The 20,066-nt window shown below is 53.5% G+C and overlaps 7 protein-coding genes across 7 annotated transcripts; 3 read left to right on the plus strand and 4 right to left on the minus strand.

Moving 5' to 3' along the window:
- Positions 1 to 112: 112 nt before the first annotated feature.
- Positions 113 to 1,921, plus strand: A1O7_04496 (glutamate decarboxylase; the record flags this gene model as incomplete). The annotated part of the gene is made up of 1 exon (XM_007758507.1): positions 113 to 1,921. The coding sequence occupies one exon, from the start codon at positions 113 to 115 to the stop codon at positions 1,919 to 1,921; it is 1,809 nt and encodes a 602-aa protein (XP_007756697.1).
- A 1,826-nt stretch (positions 1,922 to 3,747) lies between these two features.
- On the minus strand, positions 3,748 to 5,537 carry A1O7_04497 (activating transcription factor, other eukaryote; the record flags this gene model as incomplete). Its single annotated transcript, XM_007758508.1, has 4 exons — positions 3,748 to 4,054; positions 4,104 to 5,157; positions 5,212 to 5,253; positions 5,426 to 5,537. 4 exons carry the CDS (start codon positions 5,535 to 5,537, stop codon positions 3,748 to 3,750), a joined length of 1,515 nt encoding a protein of 504 aa, XP_007756698.1.
- A 1,840-nt stretch (positions 5,538 to 7,377) lies between these two features.
- A1O7_04498 (26S protease regulatory subunit 6B) lies at positions 7,378 to 8,796 on the minus strand (the record flags this gene model as incomplete). The annotated part of the gene is made up of 4 exons (XM_007758509.1): positions 7,378 to 8,347; positions 8,399 to 8,497; positions 8,547 to 8,588; positions 8,639 to 8,796. 4 exons carry the CDS (start codon positions 8,794 to 8,796, stop codon positions 7,378 to 7,380), a joined length of 1,269 nt encoding a protein of 422 aa, XP_007756699.1.
- A 3,217-nt stretch (positions 8,797 to 12,013) lies between these two features.
- On the plus strand, positions 12,014 to 14,965 carry A1O7_04499 (uncharacterized protein; the record flags this gene model as incomplete). The annotated part of the gene is made up of 1 exon (XM_007758510.1): positions 12,014 to 14,965. The coding sequence occupies one exon, from the start codon at positions 12,014 to 12,016 to the stop codon at positions 14,963 to 14,965; it is 2,952 nt and encodes a 983-aa protein (XP_007756700.1).
- A 646-nt stretch (positions 14,966 to 15,611) lies between these two features.
- A1O7_04500 (uncharacterized protein) lies at positions 15,612 to 16,258 on the minus strand (the record flags this gene model as incomplete). The annotated part of the gene is made up of 2 exons (XM_007758511.1): positions 15,612 to 16,039; positions 16,096 to 16,258. 2 exons carry the CDS (start codon positions 16,256 to 16,258, stop codon positions 15,612 to 15,614), a joined length of 591 nt encoding a protein of 196 aa, XP_007756701.1.
- A 420-nt stretch (positions 16,259 to 16,678) lies between these two features.
- Positions 16,679 to 18,034, plus strand: A1O7_04501 (eukaryotic translation initiation factor 3 subunit E; the record flags this gene model as incomplete). Its single annotated transcript, XM_007758512.1, has 2 exons — positions 16,679 to 17,760; positions 17,821 to 18,034. 2 exons carry the CDS (start codon positions 16,679 to 16,681, stop codon positions 18,032 to 18,034), a joined length of 1,296 nt encoding a protein of 431 aa, XP_007756702.1.
- A 418-nt stretch (positions 18,035 to 18,452) lies between these two features.
- Positions 18,453 to 19,439, minus strand: A1O7_04502 (peptide chain release factor 1; the record flags this gene model as incomplete). Its single annotated transcript, XM_007758513.1, has 1 exon — positions 18,453 to 19,439. One exon carries the CDS (start codon positions 19,437 to 19,439, stop codon positions 18,453 to 18,455), a length of 987 nt encoding a protein of 328 aa, XP_007756703.1.
- Positions 19,440 to 20,066: the final 627 nt, after the last annotated feature.

Genomic DNA, 20,066 nt, shown 5'->3' on the forward strand with positions numbered 1-20,066 from the left:
TTCTGGTTTGGTCACTTCGTTTCAGTCATTATTATCAAAATCCTAGACTCCCCACACTTAGCACGTTGATCTACCAGCGCAGACCCGATACACATTGTTACAGTACAGTACAATGGCAGACACGCCATTCGAAGACGGCGTCGACAGCCCAGTGCGGGATAGTGCACAACGAACCGGTCATGATGTGGGCGCATCTAATGGGACAAAAGCCAGCAGCAGCAGGTCGAGCGATTTCTTCTATTCCAGGGCCGACGAATTACAGGACCTCCTTGTTTCGGTCGTGTCGCGTCTCGTCCCTTTCGTCCAGCAAGCCGACATAGAGCGCAGAGCTCACCGGGATCACCAACAAGTATCGACATCGTGTCTCGTGGACTCACACCCACCTTCGGATTTGCTGGCCATCCTACACTCGAGTGGCACCCTCGACCTGCCCGACCAGGGGACCGGTCAAGCTGGACTCGAAGAGACTCTGTCAACCATATTGAAATATAGCGTAAACCCTTCGGCGCCCGGGTTTCTCGACAAGCTTTACGCCGCGCCCCTACCACCTGGGATTGTGGCCGAGTTGATCCTTGCCGTGCTGAACACAAATCTGCACGTCTACCAAGTATCGCCAGTTCTTTCTCTCATCGAGACACACGTCACGAAGGCGCTCGCGCATATGTTCGGTCTCACGGGTCCACGTGCCGGGGGCATCAATGTCCAAGGCGGCAGCGCGAGCAACATGACCAGCATTGTGATTGCGCGGAACACGCTGTTCCCGGAGACGAAACGACTCGGAAATCATGCTCCGGGCCGACAGCTCGTCATGTTCACGTCGGAGCATGGCCATTACAGCATCGAAAAGGCAGCGCAGCAGTGCGGGTTTGGCAGTGACAGTGTCGTTCCCGTCCCCGTGGATCCGATCACCGGTGAAATGGACCCGCACGCGCTCGAAACACTGATAGTACGAGAAAAGAGCCACGGCAAGACGCCATTCTACGTCAACGCCACGGCTGGGACGACCGTACTTGGCTCCTTCGACCCCTTTGCGCCCATCGCGGAAGTCGCCAGGAGACACGGCCTGTGGATGCACATCGACGGTGCATGGGGCGGCAGTTTTGTCTTCTCGGCTTCTCTACGGTCCAGGACGCTGAGAGGCTGTGAACTTGCCGACAGCATTGCCATCAATCCGCATAAGATGATGGGCGTGCCAGTCACTTGCAGCTTCCTGTTGCTCAAAGACCTGAAGAACTCGCACATGGCCAACACCCTCCGAGCAGGCTACTTGTTCCACGACAAGGCGGGAGATGATGACGAGGGTTCGGAAAATCCAGTGGGAGTCACGAACGGCACAGCGAACGGTCATTCCGACAATGACGACGACTGGACCCCTCCGGACGACCTTGCGGATCTGACGCTCCAATGCGGCCGACGTGGCGACAGCCTGAAACTGTTTCTGTCCTGGCAATACTACGGCACGGCTGGATATGCGGCCAAGATCGAAAATGCATACTCAGTGGCATGCTACATGGCAGATCTTGTGGCCAAGAATCCGAACCTGCTGCTCGTAAGCACAAACCCACCGCCGTGTCTGCAGATATGCTTCTACTTCGCGCCAGGAAAGAAGATGGTGCATGCTCTAAGCGATATTTCCCATATGAATGGCAGCCATAACGGGGACCCAAAAAGCCAAGCGCAGAAGTTAGGCAAGCGCAACTCAGCAGTGACGAGCCGCATTGCTCAGGCTCTGATCCCGAAAGGATTTATGGTAGATTACGCGCCGGCCTTGAGCCACGAAGTGGAGAAGGGTTCCTTTTTTCGAGTCGTTGTCAACATCTCCACCACCAGGGAGACGGTTGAAAGGCTGGTACACGAGATCGATGTCGCTGGACGACTAGCTGTTCCTGGTAATTCGGAGACCATTCCGAACAGTGGTTGAAAAGAGCTGCCAGGCTGCGGGTGGCCATTGGAAGAGACCCCGGGGCTTGTCTCTTGGATCCGAAAGCGTGAAGAGAGCTTAGCAAGGCGAATTTGTCCAGAGGAACGGGCGGCAAATCATCAGTCGCATAGTCACCTTTACCCAGGTGGCGAGAACGCTGTCTCCTGGTTCGTCTTTGCCATTTGCAGGCTCGAGGCGCCCGTTATGGCTCCGGCCGAATGTTGGAAGAAGGAATGAATGTATTTCCTCTCGCCGCACAGATGTACTGAATCCCTTGGGCTCCGAGGTCAGATATCCATCGAAACGACAGTCTTCCCCCGGCGACTATGGGCATTGGTCCTGGTCGAAGCTCGCAGGGCTCTGGACTGTCTCGGTCGGGTTTAGACCGAAGGACTTCGATGCGCTGACCGGCAGGTTTGTCGACCGCCACCGTCGACAAAAATGAACCGGAATGGAACGGAATGAGAAGTACAAGATAGTACCGAGCACAGCTGTCGAAGATCGAAGCTCCAAACAACAGCGTAACAATGCCGCTGCGCAGTATCGCTTACAGCCAACGAAGCCGCCATTCAGCTCCTCCCAGCCAAGTACGACGACAACAAGCCAACCAGCACGGCGTCTCTCACCGCGGAAAAGCCAAAACCAGGTACTAGACGAGACACGATCTCAGGAAGGACGCACCGTTAGCGAAGCTTTAATTGGCATTGCCGTTGTCACATTGGTCACATCTTTCTACAGCTTGCAATACCACTCTCTTATCTATACTTTGTTCAGGATACCTGATCAAGGTGCTTCGAAGTGTCGGTAGTAGCTTGGGCCGATCGGGCCCATTGGACAGGATGAGCATCTTTGTGTCGTGTGTGGCACCCGTCACTCCCGCTTCAAGCTTACTGTAGTGATGAGGAGATTGGAAAGCATTCCATGCTGGACACCGAGCTGACGTTCGACCGTCCCCAAGTTATATGCTGATTATGAAACCGGGTAAGAGCACAGCAAGTGGCTGTCCAGATTGCCAACCTAACACCTGCGTAACATAGCCTGCATTATCTGCCCTCTCAGTCGTCTCTAATGAAGTAGCTCCTCCACAACTTCGAGCCCATAACCGCAGCTTGTGCGCTCACAGCTACAGGGGAAGAAAAGTGTAAAGGAGTTTGCCCTCTGCTCGCCGATTATGCGTTACGCCTATCTCGACGGAATCCACTGTGGATGAATTCTTTGTCTTGGACAATATCAAGGCGATTTGGGGTCTCTTCATTTCTTGACTACATACATCACGGTTCGGGACGCAGATCAGCAGTATCTGCGCCGGCCACTATACTGTATGTACCGTCTGTCTGTGCTGCTGTCAAGATTGCAACTGCAAGAAAAAAAGACCCTCGACCGCCAGTCCGACCTGAAGCCTAACGGGCCCCTGTCGTATCATACCTTCTTCCCCCCCATCCATAGCACGTGTGTGTTCTCGCATAACGCATGAGCAAAATTAGAAGAAAATCAAATTTCATGGCCGACCAAAATTTTCAGAACCATCCGTGCCATTATTTTGCCTTTGGTGCTGTACAAACCCCCGCCCTTGCTCCCGAAGGTTTATGTACAAAGGTAATGTAGGATGCTGGCATCGACGAGGTGATGCACTGAAACAATGAAAAGGCGTAGCCTGTTTCATCATGGCTAGACTCTCCTAGCGATAGAGATGATACCTCTAACAACACTCTAACAGACGGTTGCAAGGAAAAACTGGGGGGTGAATGTTCATAAAGTCGGGTATTGGTGGCCGCAGCTTGAATTCCCGTACACCGAACCTAGCAATGCATCGATGTTGACATAATTCAGCTTCGCTGCATTCCAGGTTGCATCGGTGCACCGTTGGGCAAGGCCATGCCATAAGGGTTAACATGCTGATTGCCGAACGCATTGGGGTCTTGAATGCCGCCTAGGAATTGAGCAACGCCTTGCGCGTGGCCAACAGGACAATCTTTATGACCCAAGAGCAATGTGCGGAGGTTCCGGATTTCGTCATGAAGCTGGGCAACTTGTGTGTTGAGACTGTCATTCTCGGCAGAGTACATTTCCACTTTGGCTTGGAGGTTTGCCAGCCACTGTTTCTTTCTCTGGCGACATTTCAAAGCAGCAACTCTAGAAAGTGGTCAGTAGAAGCGTGATACAGTTTTCAGCGTGGACTTACCGATTACGCTCGAGGAAATTCCTCCGCTTCTCTTCGTCAGTCATCTTCTTGCCGTTGGGATGTTGCGTCGGCTTATCATTATCTTCACCCTCTTCGCTGTCGTCGTCATCATCGTCGTCATCGTGAGGCTCAAGGGCTGGGTCGACAATAGCAGCCCCTGAGTTACCCTTCGACCGCTTGTTACTGCCTTTAGCACTAGCTTCTGACTTTCTTCGGTTGTTCGTGGACTCAGTCTTGGTGGCTGCTTTCTTACTCCGGCCACCGCGAGTCGCGGGCTTGCTTTCCTCATGGCTCTCGGGACTTTCACCTGCATCGGTGCCGTTCCGCTTCGGATCTGGCGCATTTTGGACGGGGACTTGGTTGGGAACGGGGAATTGGTTGTTAGTCTGTCCTCCTTTTGCCAACATGAACAAGCCGTTAGCAGCGTCTGTGGCGTCATGTGCAGCGTCCATGTTGCTACTTGAATTGTCTTGGGGGTTGGAAGTATTGGCGAATTGGTTGTTCTTGTTTCTTGCGGCGGCGTTCATTGCCGTGCGATGAAAGTCAAGTGTACCCGGGGTAGCGCCACCACTCTGTAATGAGTTGAAGAGTGCTTGCGAGTTTGGGCTGGGGGCTGGGAACATTGACACGCCACCACCAGGAGTCAAGCCAGTCCGTAGGGATGACTCGTTGGGTGTAGGGAAGCCACGGCCGATACTGTCAAAGTAATCGCCTTGCTGCGGACCAGCCAACATAGCAGGGCTCAAAGGCCCGGACCGAAGAGAACTTTGCCAGTTGTAACCTCCAGTTGAGCTGGTGCCAGGGATGGCAGGTGACGTGAGCGCCGCAACAGGGGGCAGCAGGTTCTTACCCGGCGTCTCTGTCGAGGGCGCACCGAATGATTGTTCAAATGGATTGAATTCTTGCCCAATGCCGCTTCCGTTGTTGTGCAAAGCGGAGAAATAATCAGGTGTTTCTGCTTGAGTGGTGGGCGCAGGTCGCGGTGGCGGTGCGAGAGGCTCAGATGCTTGAACGACAGGTTTAGGTTCTTCGGCCAGCGATGATTGTTGAATCTCTGTTGTTGCATTAGCAATGCACGCGTGACTTGATGGTAGGCGCCGACGCGTACCTGGTAGTGATGGTTTCGTCTGCAACGGTGAGGATTTGGCAACTACAAGCGCAAGATACTAGTCAGCTTTGATACATGCAATATGCGGCCGAGCGCATGTCGACGCTTGAATGGTTTGCCATTTCGCAATTGATGATATTGATGATGGTGTTGTCGCTGGTGGTCGAGAAAGCCGCCAGAAATTTTACAAATAGGGGTGGCGAGGTGCACTAACCTTCTTGCTTCAATGTGGCTTTCTTATTGTCCATAGGCGACGAGGTGCGAGAAGTCGGGCCAGCCCCAAGGTGTTGTTGCGATGGTTGAGTTGCGACTGCGGCGCTCGCCATATTGTCGGGTGTGATGAAGCAATACGTAGATGGAGGAACCAACGTCAGCCGTTGCAGAAGTGACGTCGATAGAGCTGGGAAGGCGCTGGCGCCTCATATATTTTGGAGGTAGGGCAGGCGAAGAGCGCAGGCTTGGGGGGGACGCGAGGTAGCAAGGTTGGCTTCGTTCGAGCGGGCAGGGAATTGTGGGTTCGGAGGCAAGCCCGCGAATCAGAGCGCTGTCAGCTGGAGAGTCGGCACTCGATGGCGATCGACAACTATCGAGCCCATCAGCATTCAGGAAAGCGTTTTCGCTTGCCACTCAGGTCGACCCGCCCACTGCCACAGCTAGATTGAAGCCAGGCGGGAATTGGGTCCGAGCCCACGACAATTCCTGGTATCTGGCAGTCCTTACCAAGTACAGCTTCTTGACAAGCCTGTTCTCGGATACTATATAGTCCTGAAAGAGAATGCTGTCCTCTTGAATAGAATTTGAATTTCGCAACACAGAGGCGACGGATGGCGAGCTAAAATCGGGGCGGTTGCAGGAGGCAGATGATGACGTGTGTCCCGGTTTTGGGGTGTTACTGCCGATGAAACAACACCGCACCGTAGACAAGACAAGGGGATGAAGAGAAGTAGCAGAATAGGAGGACACGTCCCGTGATTGAATATTAACCGAGTATGGTACAAGCGGAAGTATAACAATCTTTCGGTGGTGATTTGACCAGCCTGTTGGTGACGGTGGCTTTTTGAGAGGCTCAACTGACGGGAGAGCAGAATGTGGATGGGAAAGTTCGCAAAAGAGGGTGAACAAAGATCAATGACCTCAGCCCGCAGAGCAATATAGAAAGGACCTCCAAGCCCGTAACTCGTATTAACAGAGTACGAGTTGCTGGCTTCTCTGCGACCGTCGAAGGGAAGGAGGGTGAGATGATGGCGCCAATTGTTTTTCCTCGCCAGCCTTTCATCACGTCATCGCCATTGCGATATGCGTTGACACTTGCGCCTTACCAGACTTAGAACAGCTCAAAGACTCCACACACCAATCATTTGAATCGCTTTGCTTCTCTGCTTGCAAAGGCTTGCTGCATCTGCATGCAAGCAGCGCTCCCCACGACCAATTGCCATGCAGTTTCCTCCTTTCTTACTAAACAGTACATCCTGCGTAGACTTAAGGGGGTGCGACTTCGGATATTGTGTGTATACTCCGTAGTACTTACATTCCTAACTAGCGCATATTTGGGTGGGTGGGAGATATTGCACCACGCTGCAGAAGCAGCTCATGTTTTCTTGCCTCTCACCACAAAAACACAGGCATGTGGAGGAGTAATTCATAGCTGGGCAAAGCCGAGAAAGGACATTAGTAAGACGGCTCCGACACGGAGCACTTCCCCGCCCGAACAATGATGTAAATGCGGTATCGGCAAAACATGGACCTACCAGATGATGGTGTCCCCCACCGGCGTTGAGCGTGGCTAGAAAGCTAACATTTTCCGGTGCTATTCACCCAGTCTATAGGATGTCCTGCCCGAGTAGGCGGCAATGGGGCAGGTGGAAGGGTGACAGAATACATAATACGGAGTACTCGTTGGAAGAAGACGCGGCAACACACGACCACAATTAGCGTCGGGAATAGAAGGTGAGTAGGGTTCCCGGAAGAGAGCGCCCGGCCACAGGTCAGGCGCGACCAATTTCTTATCGGCCCAAATGGAGTTCCAGGATCTAATGCTACATGTGCCTCTGCTGCATTTGTGATGCCTCTAAATGCGATTTGTGCATTTCCATGCTGCCGAAGCGCCTTTTCGCAACCGAGATGGCCGAGACCAAGCCAATGCCTTCCGCCGTAGTGGCCGTGGAACTATTTGTAGAAATCAAACTTGTCGGCCTCTTGAGCTCCCTTGACTTGACTCGAATAGGCATCCTCCAGATCCGCCTGAATGATATTGTACCTGTTCTTCCTTACCGCCCTCAGCCCAGCTTCTTGCATAATTGCTGCGATGATGGCTCCTGACAACGGATCATTCCGTACAATGAGCGAGTCCAAGTCGACTTCAGGTGATAATGACATTTTGCTGGCAATTGTGGAAAATATCAGTCGCCGTTCTCGGCGGTCGCGGAGAGAAGGGAATTCGATCTTTCTGTCTAGACGACCAGGTCGCAATAACGCAGGGTCCAAGGTGTCTGCTCGGTTGGTGGCCATGATGACTTTGACGTTGCTCGTCTGATCGAAGCCATCCATCTGGTTGAGCAACTCCAGAAGGATACGCTGGACCTCCCGGTCGGCACCAGTCTGAGCGTCGAATCGTTTGGTCGCAATTGCATCGATCTCATCAATGAAGATTATGGCAGGTGAGTTCTCACGGGCCATGCGGAACACGTCTCGGACCATGCGCGGACCTTCACCCAGGTATTTCTGCACGAACTCTGAACCGACAACTCTGATAAAGCTGGCAGTCGTGCTGTTGGCCACGGCTTTCACCAACATCGTCTTGCCAGTTCCTGGGGGCCCATACAGCAAAACGCCACGTGGTGGGTCAATGCCAATCTGTTTGTAGAGGTCGAAATGCGTCAGGGGTAACTCAACAGCCTCTCGAATTTCTTGCTTTTGCATGTCTAAACCGCCAACGTCAGCGTATGTGACGTCCGGTTTCTCGTCCTGTCCAAGCATCGCAATCGAAGAGTCTGCTTCAGGCGGGAGGATGTCGACAAGCGAGTTGGAGTGGCGGTGGAGAGCAACAGAAGAGGATGGCTTAAGCTTCTCACGGTCGAGTGTGGAGAGAATGCGGACGACGTAGTTCGAGCCCGTTGAAGATTGTACGATACCAGTGCTAGGCGAGAAGTCAATATCTAATACGCCTACGGAATCTTGTCTTGCTTACTTCTGGTCAATTGCTTCCATGAATTGGCCGATGACCAGCGGTACACTCTGGATTCGTTTGATTTCTTCTTGCGCCCGGACAAGCTCGCGCTTGAGTGATCTAGCGCGACGTCAGTACAGATAAGAGGCATTAAGCTCCTATGTCCTACCTCTGCTCATCCTTGATGTATTCTTCTTGCAACTTGATGTACCTATCACTCAGTGAGCCGCGGCGCCTCACCACAGGTGCAAAAAGACATACTCTAAGTGTCTTTGCAATCTCTTCAAGGTCGCATAGTCATCGTTCGCATCGGCACCGGCCCCTTCTAATGAGTCGATTTCGGGGATGGCGTCTGAGATGGGATGTTTCTTATGAGGTGGAACAATGTTCACAGGGTTGTCAACAAGCACGTCGCCCATGCTGGTGGTCGTGGAAATTCAGGGGTGCAAGTACAGTAAGGGATCCGAAGGAGAAATAGCTCGAGAGGGGTATGATGATAATGGTATGACAGGCAGATGGGAATGAAGTTGGTGATCAGAAGAGCTGGCCTGTTCAAGATCAGAGCCAGGCTGCGGAAGTCCAAAAGGCAACATGAGAACGCGCAGCGCAGTTGCAGTAGAGACACTAGTCCAGAATAGAGTTAGTGGACAAGTTGTAAATGCTTGCTCCCGCCACTGGTGAGGATGGCACAAAATGTGCTGGTTGATCAGCTCCAGTGGCCACCACTTCCTCTTGGATGGATATAGTGACTTTAATCTACGGTCGAATCCCCTGGATAGGACAAACATGTGGTGGTGTTTGCTTATGACTGACTCAAAGGCTGCTAAGGGTTACAGGCATTACTGGGTATCTGTACATCAGGCTCTAGTTACCCAGTGCTTGACCCGACACCGCTGAGTATGTGGTCAGTGCCATTGTGGCAGGCACATGGCTCCGAATCTCCTAGCGCCTTCAGAATCTCAATAAGTTCCCGGATCGAAGTAGGACACTGTTTGGTCGCTATGTTAGTAGATTGTTTTCGATGTGGCTTCGGCTGGGGAAAGCAAAGCAGCTCGGGGACCCGGCTTTTCGGTTTGCTCGATTTGGGGAAAGCCGCAAAAATAGAGGAAGATCCCGCACCCGTTGATCCCAGCTTCTCTGCCTCATGACAAGTACAGTACTGTCGCTGGCCCCTGTCATCCCATGAGACAACTGACTCGACGGATTTGGGGGACCTAGCTGTATGACCCCATTAGATATTGCCACCCCTCCGCAATGCATGGGCCCTGGTGGCATTGCTCACTGAGTATCACCAGGTCTTCCTCTGGTTGACATCGGGCCCATAACCGAGCGCAGAGAAGCGGGCCATGCAACTAGAGATAGTGCCACGCCGCATTGGCCATGCAGCATATGTGCCTAACCATCCTGGACGGGTGGATGAGCTGAATTGCATTGGTTCTGGCAGTATGAAGAACCCGCCAGTTCGCTTGGAATTATCTTTGGCGTGTGACACGGTTTGAAGTAACTGGACTCAGCCTGTCCGCGATGAGGAAACTAGACTCTAGGATCTGCCAATCAGGACAGATGCGGCCTGCCTACGCCGCCGGTCGAGCTGGGTCGAGCACAAAAATGAATGAGGGACTATCCAACTAGGTATGTAAGCCCTGGATCCCTCCTACCTTTTGATATCCCTCCTCTTTTCTTTCTTGAAAGTTCCATCTGTTCTTAGATCTTGCATGTATTCCCTCCTTCTTGAGGCTGCTCCCTAGTTTGGGTTGAGTAGTCTACACTCATTCTACGGCTGCGTGTATTCTTCGGTGCCACTTGTGCTTCATCAGCTACGAGGGACAACAAACTTCTACTAGGTCGCCCAGAATTACCTCGACGGTTGTTCTTCTCAAGGTCTTGAAACTGTCTCTCCGCAAATATGGAGGATATCAGTGACTAATTACCCAGTTCTCAATATCTCCTCGGTTCTGCGTTCAGGGATCTTTGGGCGAGACCTATGCGGCTGAGCACGCAGACCGAGGGGGTCAGCAAGAGAACAACAACAAACTCGCTCAGACAGCCTTCGAGATGGAATGGGAAGCAACACTCTACCAGGCCTCACTCTCACCCTCACCGGGGAAAATCGTCGAGTCCACGTTCGCACGCCCAAGGAAACTTAAGGATGATCTAAATCGAGAACGATACTGGTGTGATCCCGAAATCGACTTTGCTCTTGTGAAACGTATTGCCAAGGACGCAGGTGCGAGCAGCCACTTCGACTCCCTCAGGTGACCACGCCTGTGCGCATCTTTCAAAAGGCCCCAGATGAGCCTTGAGATTCACACCGCGAGTTTAGCTATCTCCCGGCTCTCTTGGGACACATTTCAGGCGGTCTCCGAGACTGCCACAATCGACGGAAGTGAGCAAGTGACGGCAGCGGGTAAGGAAAACGGGTTTGCCTTTCTATTCTTTGACAAGCCTGCATTTGCAGCACCAATCAGCAGATGCAAAACAGGGTTAGCGCGCAGCCCCTCGCCCCTAAAGAGCCGAGCAGCCTGAGTGACGCCGGGTCGCCCGCCTTTAGCCCAACCTTGAACAGTCAGACAGCCTCTGCACCTCAATCTCGCAGCACTGTCACTCTCCCTTTCCGCTTTCTCTAGGCTCCCATTTTTTCCTCCTGCCCCGATTCCAGCGCTATACGGCACCTGCTGCTTGTTCACAGCTATCCCGGCTCTTTTTGTGTTTCATCGATTCCCAGTCGTCAGCCTGGACTCTGGGCGGTGCCTGTCTCATCCCTTTCACTGATCATTTTCCACCCCGCTCTCGCCTTGCCATTGTGACTGTCCTGTACGAGCCACCACGTATCAAGAATCAACACCACCGTCTAATCACATCGGTAAGCCTCCTGCCTTTCCTTTGCTCCGTTAGGACCATTTTTGCCCCTTATCCGAAGCCCCTTGCAACCTCTAAGATAGTAGGCTTGTCTTGTTGCTCGTCTGCCGCCGGTTCACAGCAGCCGGAGTTGAAGCAGGCAGCACATGGTTCGCCCACCACATCATCATTGTTTCCTCCTTCGTCCGCCGACAGATCCATCACTAGCGCATCTCTTATCCATCAGATACTCGACATGAGATCGTGTTGCACGGCCCAATAGACCCGAGTGGGACCTCTCCATGATCCTCATTGCCTGTTCCTCTGGCCTGGCTAACCGATGGCTAACCTCCCTCTCGCAGGCAATCTGACGCCGATTGTGGCTAAACCTGTTTTGTCAACCCCAGCCCTCCAGGAAAATCATCGACATTCCGTGATCGGTTTGCAGACCTACACGCTGTGACGGTTCCGTTAAACAGTGCCAGCTAGGTAAGTCAAGTCCTATGCGAGTCATTATCCCATTGATGTACCTTTCACTTGGCTCGTGTCAGCACCCTGCGCGCTTAGCACCCACCTCAGTCCTCATGCGACGCGTCCTCACCTAACTTCAACACAACCAAGTTTGGTTCCAATGCACATCCATAGCCACCGCCATCCATCATGGTACACAGACCTATGATAGGTCTTGTCGACTATGCCCTTGATTACTTGCGTTTTGAGATGAATACGGGCTCTTTCGTGTCAATGCTGATGATTAATGCTACCCTAGCCAATGGATGACCGAACTTCATTCGAGCCATGAACCCTTGGCTGAACGACGCCTCCCCGAATCCAAACAATCATGTTGGCTTTGGAGGCCCGATGGATGCAGGCATGTCTTTCTTGCAGCCTCCTCAGACGATAAATCCCGCGCAATTCCAGAATCCCGCCTTTCTTAATGGCGCCGGTCGAACGACCTCCCCTGCCTTCCACAATCCTGTATATCAGACCAATTCAATAATACCGTCTAAAAGAGCAAGAGAAGACACTCTGATCTCATCGCCACGACAGGCACCGGGCGGCTTGCCTGCCTCGAGATCGCAAACTCCTGCTCAAGTTCCCTTTCCCGGCTACAATCCTCAACCCAATGGCGCACCTGCGATATCCAATGCGCCTACACCTTTTGGCCATCTTCAGACCTCATCTAATGCGACACCTTCTCCCACGATACAGCAGTTGAATCATTTCAACTCCGCTCAGGCCAACCAACGCGTTGCGACAGCTTCTCCAAGCCCCTTCTCACCCCAACATGGTCCGCCTCACGCCTCGCCAGCTCCGTCCGACCACGCCGGTCGCGTCGCAACACCCCATGACAATCCTCAGAATTTCATGCCTAATGGCGCATTTGCGCAGGGGTTTAACCAACCACAATTCGGGCAGAACGTCGGTAACGGGATGGCACAGATGGGGATGAATCCACAAGTCAATATGGCTGGTCAGCATCCCAACGTGGCAGCGGCGCAGCGCAATTACCAGATGCAGCTGCAAGCTCAAGCTCGTCAAATGCAGGCGCAAGCCCAGGCGCGAGGGATGAATGGTATGCCAACCAATCCTGGCCAGCACGTTCCCAATCCACAGTTACCCCAGCAAGGACTTCCAGGAGCGTTCAATTCCTCCAGGCCGAACAACCCGGAAGATTTCATCCGCGGTCTACAATCTTTCATGGCAGCCAGAGGCAGACAGGTCGACCTGAATCCCGTGATCTGTGGTCGGCAACTCCCACTTTTGAGACTGTACGCAGCCGTGGTTAAGAGCGGCGGCTCACAAAGAATAACAAAGTTGAATCAATGGGCTGCTTTTGCTCAACAATTCGGATTCCCGCCACTCCAACAGATGCAAGCAGCACAAGAGCTGCAGGCGTACTGGGTGACCAATCTCGCTCCTTATGAGGCTGCTTGGCAAATGTCCCAGCAGAAACAGAAAATGGCAGCGCAAGCCGCCATACAAAACCAGACACCACATCAAATGTCCCCTGCGCGCGAGCAGCCACAAGATCCTGGGCACCAGAGGAGTGTGTCCGCTACTGGACCTGTCCCGCAACCAGGGCAGCACCCTACAGCAAATGGGTTCGGTCAACCTCCGCATAATCAAGGACAGCAAGACCTTTCTGCCACTTCCCAGCATCGTTCAAGCTTATCGCGACAATTCGATCCTCAGCAGTTAGCTACCATACAGGCCCAGGCCCAGGCAGAAGCACAGGCACAGGCACAAGCACAAACCCCTCAAAAACGTCCTCAAACAAGCACGAGCAAGATGACGGAACCTGAGCCCGACCTGAACAAACCTCTGTCCGCCCCAATAGAGGATCCCTTTAAGCCTGATGTCCTTCCTCCGAGCCGCTTTCACGGGCCGATCAATGTGGAGGAGATGTTCATCATCGGACAACATATTTTTGAGTCCAAGCCTGTGGTACCCACTATCCGCGAGCTGGGTGTGATTGACATTCATGCGTTAACGATGGCGATCAAATCTGGCATGCATGCCGAAACACGCGTTGCGCTGGACACTCTTGTGACCCTGTCGATGGAGTCTGGCCTACAACTTCAATTGGGCGAGTGCGATGATCTTGTGGACACCTTGATCGATTGCGCGCAGGACCAGGTCAATTTCCTGAGTGAACACGCCACAGAAGTTTCCGATGAGATGTTCCTCACATCATACGAAGAGCTTGTCCGCGCCTGCCGGTTCGAACACGAGTCTCTACAAGACCCCGTCGAATTCGGAACACTCGCATATGACCTGGAACGAGCAGCAGACCGCTTGATATGTATCACCACCCTTTTGCGCAATTTTTCCTTCTATGAAGCCAATTTTAGCATACTTGGCTCGGCAGTAGTGGTCAAGTTATTGAGCGCGGTTATCCGGTACCTTGGGACGACAGAAATGTTTCTGCGCCAGAATCAGAACACCCTGGATTTTATGAAGGATGTGGTCATCTATTTCAGCAACCTGTCAACATCCCTTCAACTTCCTGGCAAGGACGAGGCTCTCTGCGTTCTCCATTTTCTGCTCGCCTTTGCACCCACTCCGCCGCCGACGTCAGGCTCATCAAACAAGATCTCCTTTATTGGGTACACGCCTGGTCTTCACAAGTACATGCCTTCTGCTGTTGATAGCCTAGCAAAATTGCTGGCGCGTGACGAACCAAACCGGACCTATTATAAGGCTATTTTCGCAGCCGAAGGTCTTTCCAACACTCCCTACGAGCTTTTGACGAGAGCATTTGGCTTGGCTATTTCTCCAATCCCTGGCAATTCAAACTACACGAGGACGATTATTGAAGCACGGAAGCCGTACCTCCTACAAGGCATGTTGGCAGCGGAGATATTGGCGAATCTTGCGCCTGGCTCGGATCATCCGCTTGCACGCTCGTGGCTGGAGTCAGAAGACGGTTTCGCGGGCAACCTCCTACGGCTAGTCGGCTTACTCAGTGCAGATCGCAGTACGCAAGCCGCTCCTAGGCAACCCAATAACCGAAGCCATCCACCTCCAGAACCCGACGCTAACGGCTATGGTGCGATCGCGAATCGGGCAATGGCAGTGCTGAAGACGCTCGTGCAGAAAGCTCGAAAGACGGATGAGCTTGGTTCTACAGCAGTACCTTTGGGAATAATGCCAAGTAAAGAGAGTTTGCTGGGAGCCATGATTCAGAAGGATATTGACCCTGGTATACTGCGACAACTATGCGTTTATGCAGGTCTTGAGGATTGAATCGAATGACTGTTTATCTGCGTGGCCAAGGTCCAGGCCACTGGAAGCAATATCATGAGCTGGAGCGTTTGAGCATTCCACAGGAGCAAAAGGACAATGATCTACGGCTGAAAGGCAGAAGACTTATACCAGACCTACTTTGTGTTGCCCCGGTTCCGGGCCACGTTGTACTCAATATGAAGACCTCTGGTTGGGTACGTAAGGGATGTCTAAAAAGGAAAGAGAAGAGAGGGAAAGCACAAACTGTGTCTATTAGTAGTCTTCCGCTTGGTGAACCAATACATGGACCCCTGAAAGCAAATTGAGGTTTTACAGGCACCATACACACGGCGGCATCTACCATTTGCTCCCGACTTTGCGAAAACTGAAGTCCGCACCTCGGAGCCCCTTGACCCGCTCGTGTTCAATCGTGATATCGCTGCCGTACAGGCCAAACATTCACCCTTGCAGAGCCGTTTCTGCCGCCGTGGTGTGGAGCGCCTACACATCAGAACGGAGCAACATGCTATGTCGCAGCGTGACTCGAGCGCATTGCGACTGATCGAACGGCATGCTTCAATGTTGAAGAGTCCAACGTCGTTTTCTGCAAGCAAGCTGGACACTTCGCGCAGCCCCAGCCAGCAGTGTCTTAAACCTCTGGAGTTGCTCAGAATCCACTGACTTCGGCCCACCGCTTGATCTCGGGTCCTCTCCAGCCTCTGATAATCACATGCTTGGTTATCCGGTTGACTACGACATTCGCCTTCTTCCGCCCTCTCATGTCTGTCATGTACTCATCCATGCCCAGTGCTTGCCTCACCGCTGTTGCTAGTTCTGTCAAGTCGCCCTGTATCTTCCGGATCGTGGTGATATGTTTCGAGCCGCCGGATTTTGTGGTCTGGTAAATCGGCAGATTCTTTGAAGGCGTGCGCAGAATGCTATAGGGGAGCGGAGAGAGGGTTGGCGTTATGCTAGAGCCACGGACTCGGCTTTTGAGTGAGGAGGCTTTGAGGTCTGCTGCTAGCACTGTAGGCGGGGGCGTTGAAGGATCTGTGTCAGGGTACATCCTCGCGGCTCTATCCTCGCTGGCTTGTCCTGTAATCGTCACTTAGGTAAGCCATGTCACAGCCAATATGATGGACAGGACGCACTTTCTTTCCGTACAGCAGCCTTCTGCCTCCTGTGTAATTTGTCCAGAGCCGTGATCTTTGCATATTTCTCCCGTGGCATCCACTCCGACTTCCATCTGAGCTGGCAAAGAGGCTGTCGAGGGCGTAGTAGGGCGCGCAGCAATGTCGTCGAGGGTGCCTTCATTGCCATCGCGCTTGCTGTGCAGTGATGAAGTTGGGGATGTCGTCCTTGTTGACTGAGACGGAGGTGGTCGTGCAGGAGCGTGCTCCTCGTGTCGCATTGGAGACAAAGACCGGATGGGAGCTGGAGCGGCCGTGAATCTGCAAGGCTGAAGTCCTTGGCGCTTTGTATAAGGCTGCGCTAGACCTCTTTGCGTTAGCGCAGTCTTCGGGCTTTGCCATTTCCAACACAACGCAAGAATCACAAAATGACATCCACCACATCGAGTGGTTGGTATTATCCTTGGTTTCCGTCTACGCCGTCAGAGGGTCCGTGCCGTTGTGGTCGAGAGCATCTGCCCGCTTACTCGAGTTCTCATCTAAACGAAGCCAACCTCGTTACGTTGCAGTCGCAGCTACCCTGGGCACCCTCTCAATTGGACAGATGGCTGGCATGGATGAATACGCATTCCTGGCGCAGCTCATCCAGCGCATGGACAGACACCTCATCTTCCCTTTACTAGAACACCAGCTCCTCGCCGAAGACATCTCTCAAGAGCGCTACGATGACCTCAAGCTCGCCATTTTCAACCTCCTCAAGAACACCAACATGATCGACTACGTGGGCAATCTCTACAAGGAAATTCACAACACCGAGACCATTCCCCCAGAGTACGCGAAGAAGAGAGAAGAAGTCTTAAGTCAACTGGAAAAATTCAACGAAGAGAGCGCACACCTTACAAACCTGCTGAACGATGAGTCAGTGACATCTCAACTGCGCAGCGACAAGGTCGCCAACTTGAAATTCCTCGAAGAACAGCACGGCGTAACTCAGCAGATGGTTGACAATCTCTACGACTTTGGCCGCTTCAGATATGAATGTGGTCTCTATCCCGAAGCCGCCGACTTACTGTACCGTTTCCGCGTCCTCTCCATCGATAACGACAAAGTTGTGAAAGCCACCTGGGGAAAGCTCGTTTGCGAGATCCTGGGCGAAGAATGGGAAAGCGCCTTGGAAGAGGTCGAAAAAGTCAAAGAGCACATTGAAACCCGTCTGTTCAACAATCCTCGAGCACAACTCACAGCCCGAGAATCGCTCGTCCATTACGCTCTCTTCCCTTTCTTCAACTACGAGCCCGCCCGAGAAAAGTTGACCGAGCTGTTCTTCTCCCCGCCCTACATCTCCTCCATCCAGACCGCCTGTCCGTGGATTCTGCGCTACCTCGCCGCGGCAGTCATCACCAACCGCTCTCGCACTGGCAACTCGTACAACTACCAGAAACAATTGAAGGATCTTATCCGCGTCGTCAAGCAGGAAGTCTACGAATATCAAGATCCCGTCACGGAATTCGTAAAGGCACTCTACATTGACTTTGACTTTGAAGGCGCGCAGAAAAAGTTGTCAGAAGCAGAGGGTATTCTGAGAAGTGACTTTTTCCTGTCCAGCTCAGCGGATGCCTTCCTGGAAAGTGCCAGACACTTGATCTCCGAGAGTTACTGCAAGATCCACCAGAGAATTGACATCAAGTAAGTCATACACTGCCCCAAGGCCGTGCCGGGTCTATAAATGCTAACAATGGTCCCTAGCGACCTGTCAACCCGTTTGGGACTTTCACCCAGTGAAGGCGAGAAATGGATCGTCAACCTCATCCGGGACACAAGAGTGGACGCCAAGATCGACTACCAAGCCGGCACGGTGGTGATGAACCATCCTCCCCAGAGCGTGTATCAGCAGGTGATTGAAAAGACGAAGGGTGCGTTCTTCAGAACTCAGGTTTTGAGTGCCGCCGTGGCGAAGTGAATGGGTTGCATGACCGGAGATCGGAGAAGATATTGAGCTTGAAGTGAACATTGAATGAGACGATGGAAGTCGAGTTGCTCCAGGAAGCTCACGTCAAGAAAGCCACCTGTCACACAGGAATGGCAGCGCTGCCACGACGAGGGATAAAGCAATGATTTCCACTCCAGGTGGTGAGACGATTACGAGCTGAACGTGAGCAAAAGCGCGCTCCAAGAGAGCCGAGGCCAGGGCAATTGTACGCGAGAACATGATACCCACGAACGACTCTTGATGTCGAATGACCACAGGGCTCTGAGAGCAGTGAGCATGGAGCTAGGTAGCTAGAACACAGCACAAGCATGAAAAACAAATCATGCCAATGCCAATGCGGATGGGACTGACAGCCGACGAGGAAAAAAAGGCATGCCGATTGAAGAAATCACTTTGACTGCTCTCTCTGCTGCCTTAGTTGTTCTTCGGCGATCAAGGCCTTGACTTCTTCCTCGGACATCCATCCTCTCACGCTATCCATCAGATCCTCGAGACCTTGCCCGCCGCCCAAGATGCCCTCCAAGTCACTGCTGTCCATGCCGCTCCGATGATCCGTCACCCGTCGCTGACTGAAATTGTACGTGCGGATCTTGTCCTCGCGGCCCGTCCGCGCCACGCCGCCCATGGCACTCCTGCGGATCCGGACGATTTCCTCCTCGCGGGCCTCGCGGCGCATCTGGGCGATCTTGGCGCGCAGCAGCCGCCACGCCTTTTCGCGGTTCTTGTGCTGCGACCGTTCCTCCTGCACCGCGACGACCGTGTTGGTCGGCAGGTGCGTCAGCCGGATGGCGCTCTCGGTCTTGTTGACGTGCTGGCCGCCCGCGCCGCTGGCGCGCATGGCCTGCGATTTCACGTCCGCCGGGTTGACGTAGTAATCTGACTCGGGGTTCTCGTAGTCGAGCTCGGCGTCGGTGTTTGTGCCTTCTGGCAAGCTGGGCAGCACCATGACGGACACGGCCGAGGTGTGGGTGCGGCCCTTTTTCTCGGTCGCGGGCACGCGCTGCACGCGGTGCACGCCGGCCTCGGTGCGCAGCACGTCGTACGCGCCGGGTTGGTGCACTTCGAGCAGCGCATCGGTCAACCCCGTGTCGTGCGTGCTGTCGTCCGGCGTGTAGCTTGCCAGCGTCGTCGGCCAGCGCTTCCGCGCGCACAGGTCCGTGTACATGTTCAGCAGCGAGTGGGCGAACAGGGAGGCCTCGCTGCCGCCGGCGCCGGGGTGGATCTCGATCATGCAGGGGAGCGAGGCGAACGGGTGCGCCGGGATCAGGCTGTTCTTGAGCCGGGAGGAGAGAGAGGGGAGTTGCGAGGTCGTGGCTTCGATGTCCTGCGACGCGAGCGTGCGGAGTTCCGCGTCCGAGGATGGGTCGGTGAGCATGGTTTCCAGCTCGGCGAGGGACTTTGCGCGTTCACAGAGAGTGCGTCAGTCGAGGTTATAGTTACGACCACAGTTGTGGCCGTAGTTGTCGCATAAGCAGGGGCATGGAACTGACACTCTGTGCATCCTCCCATTCCTTCAATGCGGCCACGACAGGGCCAAGCTCGCCAATCTTCTTCGCGACTGCGACGTCGTAGTTCTCTGCGTTGGCCGTCGACAGGTGCTGGTGTTCAGCGGCGATGGCGCGGGCCCGTTGCAGGAGGATAGGCGAGAGGTCAGCCCCATCTCCAGTACCTGTGGATGCTGGATACAGCAAACGAGATCAGCGCGACACTCCGAGCAATACCGGGGACGTTGGATGCAGGGTACGGGTATGTGGTGTAGAACGCTTTGAAGCAGGTACGTGCACGTTGTGTAGAACGTACATGAAGATTGGAAGCGGATGGTGAGAGATAGGGACAGCGCAGCAGGCCTAGCTGCCGTGCGCAACGAGGGTCCAAGGCATCTTGAGCATAGCCTTGCCTTCAGGCTCCTGCTCAGCATGCCTTGGTAATGAGGTAGACGAGGTCAAGAAGGCGGCTGTGTGGGCGAGCGTAGACAGAGCACATCAAAGGTCAGACAGAGTCG

The sequence above is a fragment of the Cladophialophora yegresii genome, assembly GCF_000585515.1.
Source record: "Cladophialophora yegresii CBS 114405 chromosome Unknown aczIN-supercont1.3, whole genome shotgun sequence".
NCBI lineage: Eukaryota > Fungi > Ascomycota > Eurotiomycetes > Chaetothyriales > Herpotrichiellaceae > Cladophialophora > Cladophialophora yegresii.